We start from the raw sequence: 10886 nt of genomic DNA, 5'->3' as shown, positions 1-10886 counted from the left end.
GTGCTCAATAAGTCAATTTGTTTTGCATGTAAATTGAGTTTTCCCATTCTTTGTTTAGTAATTTGCTCCAACTATGCCAGCTTTTCTGAGCTCCCAGGCAGATGATTTAATAGTATGTTATTAATAAAACTAATTTCTTCTAAACTACACTTTATGTTATCTGAGTTTTCCTTAAATTTGTGCAATGAGAACTCGTATTATATTGTATGTTTAAGTTTGGGAATGTTATGTTGAAAATGAAGTGTAAAAATATATACGAGAAAGGGAGTACTGTATGACATAAACAGAGTAATTTTCAGTGATATCTCCAAGGTGAGCTATGTTTAGTTTGAAATTCCTGTCTTCACATTATCCGGTTTCACAACTCTAGGACAGACTCCACCCTACCTCCAATGGGGATGTCATTTGAGGCAAGTTATGGGCATTGGAAGAAAACTATGTCTCAGCAACCTACTCTGTTCCATTGCTGTATACCATGTTTCAATGGACACTGTGTCGAAGAAGCATTTCTGGAATCCTGATATAAACAAAGCAAGGAAATGTTATGTACCGTCTCTGAGATAAACTTAAGTTCATTTTGAAAATTCCAACCTCTGTTCTCCATCCTCTCAGTGCTTCAGACGGATTCCATATCTCCAACAGGAAAATCTCTCAGAACATTAGCACAATCAAGAGTAAGTAAGTGATGATCATCGGAACAAAACTACCCATCAGTACTTATTCAGCGTTATTGCTCCATATCATGTCTCAAAGATAGAAGGAAGTTTCTCACAATATCTCTGAGGTAACTTATGGTTATTTGAAAATTTTCTATATATGAACAACATAATTTCCATTGAGAATTACAAAAAATATGAATTTTTAAATTAAAATAAACTATGAAGATAAAAATTGTAATTTGATACCACTAGTAATAATCATTTTCCTGATATAAATTTTTATTTTTTGTGAGGCCTTTCAAAATCAAAGATTTTTATTTGTGGTTTCGCCTGATGATAAAATCTTTGATTTTAAAATGCCTCACATAAAATAAAAATAAGTATTGGAATAATGTGTGATCAATGCTACTGGTATCAAATTAAAATAAAAGAACATTTTTTTAATGTTAGTAAAGAGTGTTTTACACTCGTACTAATATTGTTGTAAGTTTTTGAAGTTTGTTTATTTTAATTTTTAATGTGTACACTATACATGCTGTCAGTTCTACTAATTACTCAGATTCCTCGTTTTATATCTGAATCAATGGATCTTTCATAACAAAATAATCATAATTTCTTCATGTGTAAATGTAGTGTATGTTATATTATACACCACACACACAGGTGTTGTTTATTGTTGGACAGGGTTAAACATGAATTGAGTGGTCGGAATTTGTATCAACTTAACATTTTATTAACATTCAATTACATAATCAACAAACAGTTATTTGTGGATGTACAGATTATATCACATTAAACAACACTTACAACTAAATAATGGTTTAAATTTGCACTTTTAGGTTTTTTGTAATTAAGTAACCAATTTATGAAAGGCTTTTCTTTGTCACATTATTTAAATATCTTTATTTAATAACAATATGCCTTTTGAAATCATGGATTTAGTTATTACATATTTAAAATTATACTTCATTCAGGTAGTGCAATAGGTTTTTCTTTTAGATTAAAACTTAAAAATGTGTAGTCACCACCCTTTAACCCTTATAGTACCATGTCAAAAATTAAGTAATTTTCAAGAATGCTGAGTATTTTCCATCCAGTACTACTGAAGGATGCGAGGCCTATATCAGCCTTTTTGCAGTGTTTCACTAAAGAAATTGTTAAAAATACAAATATTGAGATACTTGTTAGTAGAAAAATGAATTTCCTTCGTAAAAGCTATAAAACAATCTTATTTTGGAATGAAATTTACTTTTAAAAATTATAAAACTAAAAATATTTAGTTAGCACTTTGAAAAAATATTTTATTATAAAACATAAAACCACTTGAAAAATAAAATTAAACTGCATACAATCATCAATAGTTTGATAATGCTGTAAAAACTGTAAAATTTATATTGTATTATAGAAAGCTACATATTCTCTTTTTTGTGTTGCTTTATACCACAGTTAATTTGCTGTTTATTATGTTAAAAAATGGACGTAGTGGAATTTTTTCTGTGAACATCCGTACATCAGCATTTTGGTAATTTCTGCAACATCTGTATCAATGGGACACTGGCATTTCTTTGTAATTTTTCAAACAACCATAAATAAGGACATTGGAACTATAAGGGTTAAGATACCTCCCTCAAGACATTTCCTTTTCCTAGCTTCAGCAAAGTTATAGGGGACTTTGAAATTGAACAAAATTAACCTAACCAAAAACCGATTTGATCACTTTAAGCTGACTTGTAATTTTGAATCTATCAACTGTGTTGGCACCCAATGAACTTGAAGTTAAGATCACTTAAGACTTGTGACCACTACAGGAGTACTGTTGATCACACAATCCACCATCACTCCCGAACTGCACGGCTCGATGTAACTGTTCCAGCAGCCTCTCGTACTTGGGATTCACAGGTATCACTCTGTAACACATCACAACATAGTAACAGTGACATTGTAGACAATGGAACTGTATACACAAGTCACTTAAGTGATAGTGGTGATTAAGTGATGACCACTACAGGAATACTGTTTCTTGCACACTCCACTGTAAGTGCTGAACTTCACTGCTCATTATAACTGCTCTAGGAGTCTTTCATGGAGTTTACTTTGTAACACAAAAAAGTAACAGCTACATTGAAGATGAATGATCTGTTTTGTACATCTGATTTTTGAGAGTTCCGCTGGTCAAGCGTCATTCAATGAAACGATAGTCAAGATGTAAGTTAAGTGATTAGGAATCTCACTTAAAAATAAATTAAAAAATAAAGCAGACATCACAATGAGTTCAATTTTGATATCACAACTATTGAAAAAAATTCGGAATATCAGATTAAAAATAATAATTGCATTAATACCGTTATTTTGGAAAATATACTAACAGAAAGTAGATTGCTAACCATAAATCACAGTTTAAACTAAATGTAAACTATAATTTTGATCATTTAGTCATTCTAAAATGCGATAATATTGTTTTCATTTAAAGAGTATATATACACATAAATATATATATATATATATATATTTTTTTTTTTTGTTCTCTTAGGACAAGAAGCTTATAAATTGCACTTAGTCCTGTAAGAACCTTTGCGCTGCTTCCGGAGTGACAGGATATTCAGGATGGGTAAGGTTAGGGAGTAGGGGCCGCCTCCTATTGAGATCCATGAGGAAGAATTAGGACATTACATCTCAAAGTCATGTCTCCCTGCAAGAAGGGGAGGCCAGCTCTGAAGCAGCCTCTCCAGTCAAAGCAGGCAGGGGGTGGCATACCCATGTTGAGGTTAGCAAGAACCTCTGATAGTTAGGGAACAAACCCCACCAACTCCAACAGTCATCTCCCACAGTAGACTAGACCTATCGAATTGCCCATGAACCCCACAATCTCAACATTTGCGGTTAGTGATGTGCCGCTCCTGGACATCCATAAGGTTGCCCAGATTTAAGTGACACATTGGTTTTTGCTGTGCCCAGTGATAGGTTCAACTGGAAAGTATAAACCAGCCAGAAGTGATCCCTGCTGGGTAAGAGTATATATTACCTACAGATGAGTCGTGTAATTTTGGATGAGTCATCAAAATGTACATTAACTCAATACATTACAACTTACTTTTCCATGACCTTCACGCCTTTAATGAGCATCTTGCCAGCGACAATGTATTCTCTGGCCTTCTTGGGCTCTTGGCAAGCGACTCGTAGTAGGCAGTCATACTTGTTATCACTTTCCCCCATGAGGTAACTGATAAGCAATACGAGCTCGGACTCTGTCAGCAGGGAGATGGAGGGGGGAGCCACTTCCCCCTCCACACTTCTTCCCCTTCCATGTTCCAGTGCCCCACATCGCAGCTCCTAGCAGAAGTCCCTTCAGCACCAACAGGATGATCAGGTTTGTCAGGTTCAAACTCAGCACCTAAAGAGCAGTGATCTTTTTAAGTTTCACTCGCTAGTTTGTTCATGATATGTTTTGTAAAAAACTTTAATTACATTTTTGAAAAAAAAAAATGATACTACATTAGTCACTAGAACAAATGAAATGGTTCACTTAAATCTATTTATCACCAAAACATAAAATTATTAAAATAGTAGAAGACTTTCATATGACATATAACATGAGGAGCTTTTATGTCACATGAGACTTTTACTTAACCTTGAAGTATTATATAAAAAATGAATAAAACAAGGCTTTAAGATATAAATATATGAAATCTTTTTTAACTTAAAACTACCACCACTTAACCATTCTGGATCACTTCACTTTTACTTTAGTTAATGATTTAAAATATTAAGGTAAATAAAATTAAAGTACTGTTTGTTTTAAAAACAATAAATTGGTACTTTTAGATGTTCGAGATTGTGAAAATTCCTTGGTATTGTTTCCAGATGTTTTTGCACTTGGAAAAATATGTTTATGAAACTATTTTATATTAAAATTGTACAAAAGTTAATTAAAACAGTAATTATAGTAGTATTTTTCACGTTGCAATATTACTGTGAAATGTCAATCCTTACCAGGTTACAAAATACTGATAGGGTTGGTGGAAAAGCGACTGTGTTCCCAATTTTGCCTTGACGCTGTCAAGGCCTTCCATTCATGTTCCATCTTGTGGTAGATGAGCATGTTAATTTGCTATGAGAACTCCAGTACCAATTCAAGGTATTAGGTATTTAGGAAAAGATGAGACGATTTACTTGGAGTTATAAAGAATAGTTACAGTTTTTGTTGCTAAATAAGACACCTTAATAAGAGTTATGTATAACACCCCATGAAAAATCTATGGCAATATTGTGGTGTTTGGTTACAGTCCAAAGTCAAGAAAAGAGTTCATTGTCATATTTGTGCTTGCTTAAGAGGGGGCAACACCTCTACTGAAAATGGGGCAAAAACTGCTTAACAAATAAGCACTTGACTTTCAAGTAAAAATTCTAAATGTTGAATCAAATTGAAGATGAATATTTTTCTTGGTAAATTGCTTTCTACAATCTCGATATCTTTATTTGTTTGTTACAGTAATTGATTAAAGTTAATAAATATTTGTCTAAGTATAACAAGTAATTTTAGTTACATCAATGTTTAAAACCAATTTTACCCGGAAACTCAATCATTTTTTCAACAGTTAATTACATTTAAATTGTTTTAATTTTAAAGCTTTGATATACTATCATGCAAATGCTTTAAGGTGAAAAATCACACTGATTACGACAAACGTAGCCGGCGGAATCGACGCGTCGATGGCGACGTCCTGATGAAGCGAAAGAATAGGTCTGCTTTCATTCATTCATCATTAAGCATTGAAGGAATTCCAAACTTATTAATGGAATAGTGAATTTTGTCTCGAAAGATTCCCAGATTAAACAAACATTAAATAACCGCACACTATACATTAAAGGATGTGCGAGGCACGTGTGTAATTATTTATCTAACTACAATGTCTTGTCTATTTTTTTAATATATTGTTCACTACTGTAAATTAGCTGGTTAGTTGGCCTAAACTATTCAATTTTAGTTAGTAACATTTTGCTGCATTCATGAAAAATGCACAAGACATTACTTCTAGTGGAACTAAAATATTTGAGTTGTCTAATATAAACAAAATATATCCTTTATTGCTCTTTTAATTATGAAACTCATTTTGTAGTTGAATTACTTATTTGTTTAGTCTAACGGTGAATATTCACATGATAACGCTATAGTTGATGATAAAACAAGTAAACAAGAGTCTTGGCCAGTTGGATTCAACACACACGTTTAGTTCTGCCTCAAGGAAATGTTCTCCTTCAGTCCAGGACTGTACAGTCCAGGCCTTGAGGTAAAACTGAATGTGTACGAAGGCTTAAGAGTTTTCAGCGAAGGTGGTTTATCTCCATCTTGCATTGAAGCCTCCAACATAGGTTGTAGAGTGTTTTAGCCAATAATACTGTTTTTCCCAATATTTGCCTGATAATGGTGCGGTAGAATAGTTGGAAGAACCTAAATATCATGATGCTGTAAGGTTGAGAGATAAGCCAGAGATACCACATTCAAGGTAGTCATATAGGACTGCTAGTGAAGCATTTGGATACTGATGTATTTCAAATGCTACCATCAGGCTTTAATAATACTTCAAGGCTGGAAAAGGAAAAGAGTCTAATGGGAAAACTTAATTGGATTAAATTAATTTGGTTGAATTAATGAACAAGACATTTCTGGGAATATTTTAAGTATTACTTAATAAATGGTAGAAATTGTGCCAGATATGAAACTTATTGTATTAATTCAGTATGCAAATGATATAATTTTTCGATTTAGTGTAAAATGATTGAATGATTTAGAACTGAAAACTTTTAGCGAATTAAACTGATGTGCACAATTTTTCTTTAATATTGATTTACAAACTGTTATAGCAAAATCTATTTTCATAAAATTGTGTAGTTGCCATGTTTCTGATGAAGACCCCAACATTAATTTCATGGCTGATGAAACCATAATTTAGGAGGTACAGTATATTGTACAAACTTCTTATGAATTTATATTGGTAAAAAATTAAATTTTAAGGTACAAATCAATAATGTTTGTTCAAAAGTTTCTTCTGGCATATATGTATTGAGTAATCTTCGTAAATATTGTACAACTTTAAAATTGGCCTTATATAACCTCACTTATCATAAGTATTGCTATGTGGGGATGTAATGTAAATGAGTTTTAAAGACTTATGTCTTACAAAAAAAGTCTGAATCATTAAAAAAAACAACAGTTAAGAGACCCATGTGAATCTGCTTCTAAAGAATTAGAACTTCTGACCTTGCCTAGTTTTTATATTTTAGAAACAATATTGTGTTCAAAATTTAAATGTAAACCATTTGGGGGAAGGGATTACCACAACCACAACACGCAATATAATCAAATCACCAGACCTCAGCAACACTGACTAAATTTATTTAGAAACCTTCCTCAAACAAGAGTCAGATTTGGAACAACTTCCAGAATGTTTTATTAAATTAGAAACCAATGACAAATTATTCAAAAGACACCTGAAAAAAGTTGTGTTGTCTAGGGCACTCTACACAGCGGATGAATTTATGAAACATAACATTATGTAAATAACTACATTCAAAATTTATGATTAAAATTTAAGAAATAACTCCAAAGTTATACTCATTTATATTTAATTTTGAATAGTAAGCTCTAGAGCCCGTCTATTCTTGTTTAAACTGGTTTTGTATTTATTACTGACATTGATAACACAACTTGATGTTATATATCAATAAAATGTTTGTTATTGTTATGGCTATAACTTTAAATCTTTATATCTTTACACTAAGGAAAGTAGATGGAGAGTTAGTCAATCAGCATGTCAAGTTGCTCGGTATTCATCTAGACTCAAAACTTAGTTGGCATTATCATATTGAGCAGCTAATTACTAGAGTGTTATACTTATTGTTTAAGCTTAAGTATAATGTTGAATCTGATTGTTTGCGTATGGCCTATTTTGCATTTTTTAATTGTCACTTGAACTATGACATTTTGCTATGGGGAAATAGTCCTGGAGCTAACAACGTATTTTTATGCCAAAAAAGGACAATTCGAGTTATGGCTGGTATAAGTCCGATAGAAAGTTGTAAACCATATTTTATTAGTTTTAAGATTTTAACTGTACCTAGCTTGTATATATTGTGTAATTTATTATGAGTGTTTTGATTATTTATGAGATAACATTTATCTGATTTTGTTGAGCGCAATGTGTATCATAGCCACTATACTAGGAACTGAGATAATCTTAATTTACCAAGTACCAGACTCCAAAAAGTGATAAACAGTCATAAATATATGCAAATTAAATTGTATAATAGTTTACCTGAATATGTAAAAAAATTAAGTACTAATGTATTTAAAACAATAATTACAAGTTTTTTGCTGAGGATTGCATCATATTCTATTGAAGAATTTTATCATTATTGTAGTAATGACAATTTGTATACTGCATAGTATATTTAATATTAGTATGACAATGTCTATTGCTTGTAATATAGCCTAATGACAAATAAAGATTTGAATTTAAATTTGAATTTGAAATGTACTATTACCTGACTGCTAGTTCCTGACCGTGCTATCAGCTCCTTGGCGATGTCAGCCAGCATGGTCCGAGCGCTCGCTGCACTCATGAGCCTCTCCTCCCGCTCCTCGCCCCCAGTCACCACTGCCATCAGCAGCAGACACAGCCACAGTGACCAACTCATCCTGGCACTAGCACACTATCAGTTGGCATAACGTGGTTCTATAGCGGATTTTGTAACTAATTTCTTTTCATATTGTTATGATTGGGAATGAATAATGAGTATTGTCAAAGACATATACTTTACAAATTTCATCAGTCCAAAATCAAATATCCAAATCTAGCAACATTGGTATTTTAAGGGACATAAAATACGGCCTAGTTTACGTTCAAGGCAATCTTTTTATACTACAAGGTTTATTGTTTGACAGTTTTACAGGCTGCAAAAGTTTGAAACTGGTTAAATCGCACATTATTCCTCAAAAATTTTGAATAATTTTTTTTGTTTAAGATGTGTCATATATTTCATGAATGGAAACCATTAGAGCTGCAAGTGTACAATTTTTCTGATTTCTTGTTTGATTTTTTTTACAACAAACAACAAAATGGGCTTTGAACACAACAGGTAACCTTAGTATTTTAAGTACTGGTATCCTTATACTGGAAAGTCCTACTTATACTGAAAAATAACATTCTTCAAAATGCTATTAGTGTCTCAGGGAAAGCTTCCTTATATATAATAATAACAACCATTTTTATTAATTCGATACGAATAAGGTGTGTAACCATTGTTTAAAAAAAAGTTTAGACAATTTGATAATTTATTAAAAATAACAACTTTGTAGATTTCAGGCATTTAAAAATAAAAAATGTTTTTAATTTGGAATTTAGTTATTTATATAAATCAGTGTTCCCTAAATTCATCGACTGAGTAAAATTTTCTTGATAACAAAAAGTTAAAATTTTATTTGAAATAAAATTTAAGATTGTGTTTTCGAATTTTATATTTTAGAGTTTATTGAATAGTCTGACCCCTCCATGTGACTGAAGGATTTTAGTTAAATTTAATCTTTGTTGTCGAGGTCTAAGGATTCGTCCTAGGGATCATGAGTTGTATCCCTGACAATCCCTTCCCTCCAATGATTTACATTTAAATTTGGAATGTATTCATGTTTCCATAGTAAAAAAGCGAGGTCAGAATTGCTATGTCTTTAAAATAATATTTATATAACTTTCTTAGTGTAGACTTTCTTAGTTTTTAATAATTCTCATGAACTTTTTTGTACAACAAAATTCTATAACTCATTTGTGTTGGAACATCCACATATAACAAATGTACTATTTTTTTTCTGAAAGCAAACAATATTATTATCTACATATTGAATTAAATGTCCAAATGATAATTATAAATTGCAATTATTTACATCCATAAGAAGTAACCAAGGAATAAGAATTGATCTCTGAGGGACACTATGTTTTAGTTCAATGAAAGTGATATTTTTCCATCAATTTCTACTTGTTAAATAATACTTGCTAAATTTGCTTCTAGACACTGATGCGTTATTCAATGTATAATATAGCTTTGAGAAGTGTCTTGATTGTTGGACACAATCAAATGTTTGGATGGATTAAAGAAGATGCCAATTAATTGTCTTATTAATATTTACAACAGCAGGTAGAATCAAACACAACACTATATTAGTGTTTATACTTCAATACTAATATATCAGAACTTCAAATAAACCATTTACAATGTGTTTTGCCATTTTCACACCACTTGAGAGGTCTGTAAAATATATTTTTCTAAATGTTGTACAATTTTTATGTAGGCTTAGTATATAGTACAATAATTGTAACCACCAAAGACCAAAAATAAATGGAACACACTAAAAAGAAATAGTAAGAGCCTTTAAAACACCGCTTTAGACAAAAATCGTAGTTTAAAGAAAAAGACTTTAGAAAATAAATACAATAGGACTAAGTTACTTTAAAAAAATTCAAAATGAAAACGTTTTTGACAATTTTTATAAATTATATCTACATGCTAAAAACCCATAAAAATTAGATTATTCATATGTTCACTTTCATACAGTGTAATGTTGAGTATTTTAGTTTAAGGCTGCCAAAAACCATAACGTATAATTTATCATATATCAATATAGGGGTAGAGCAACCTCTTATTTTTAAATTTTACGTATTAAAGGTGGAGTGTGTTGTGTGAATTGTGGACTATTTTAATGAGGTCTCATGTATGGGGAAGAATTAAAAATATATGAAGTTATGCATTTTTAATATCAAAATGCCCACTTGTGTGATATAGGCTACAGTAAGAATACCTAGTCCACTCACCTGTCCGTATGTGGTTCCCGGCTTTGATTGCGATCCTGGAGAAGGTCGGGACAGACTAAGTCCTATTGTTTCTCGCAGGGTCTTTTTAGCCTGTGTCATAACAGGCTGACCGAAGACAATGAAAGTGAAATGTGGGGACGGCCTTTGTGTTTACAGGAAGCTGCGACGCTCCGATGACTGACTCGCCAAACTGACACAATTATCGTCACTTCCTACACGCGCGTGCCGGTCCCGCTAGATTATCTCCCGCGACATCTTCACTACACGATGGTGGCTTTCCACGAGGAAAAGTTATACGTATAGTGAAAGTATACATGTATCTATTTATTACTTTTTATAAAGGATTTCATCATTGTTCCTGAGCTAA

The 10886-nt window shown here is 31.9% G+C and overlaps 1 protein-coding gene across 1 annotated transcript; it reads right to left on the bottom strand.

Annotated features, from left to right (window-relative positions):
• Nucleotides 1–1376: 1376 nt before the first annotated feature.
• LOC124356758 lies at nucleotides 1377–9016 on the bottom strand. Its single transcript, XM_046807946.1, is given in 4 exon segments — nucleotides 1377–2566; nucleotides 3751–3954; nucleotides 3956–4050; nucleotides 8202–9016. Coding segments are annotated over 4 exon segments (573 nt in total). The 5' UTR covers nucleotides 8355–9016; the 3' UTR covers nucleotides 1377–2445.
• Nucleotides 9017–10886: the final 1870 nt, after the last annotated feature.

Source organism: Homalodisca vitripennis, chromosome 3 (assembly GCF_021130785.1).
Source record: "Homalodisca vitripennis isolate AUS2020 chromosome 3, UT_GWSS_2.1, whole genome shotgun sequence".
Lineage (NCBI taxonomy): Eukaryota > Metazoa > Arthropoda > Insecta > Hemiptera > Cicadellidae > Homalodisca > Homalodisca vitripennis.
The sequence above is the reverse complement of the archived record's forward strand: the minus strand, read 5'-3'. Positions and strand labels throughout refer to the sequence as shown.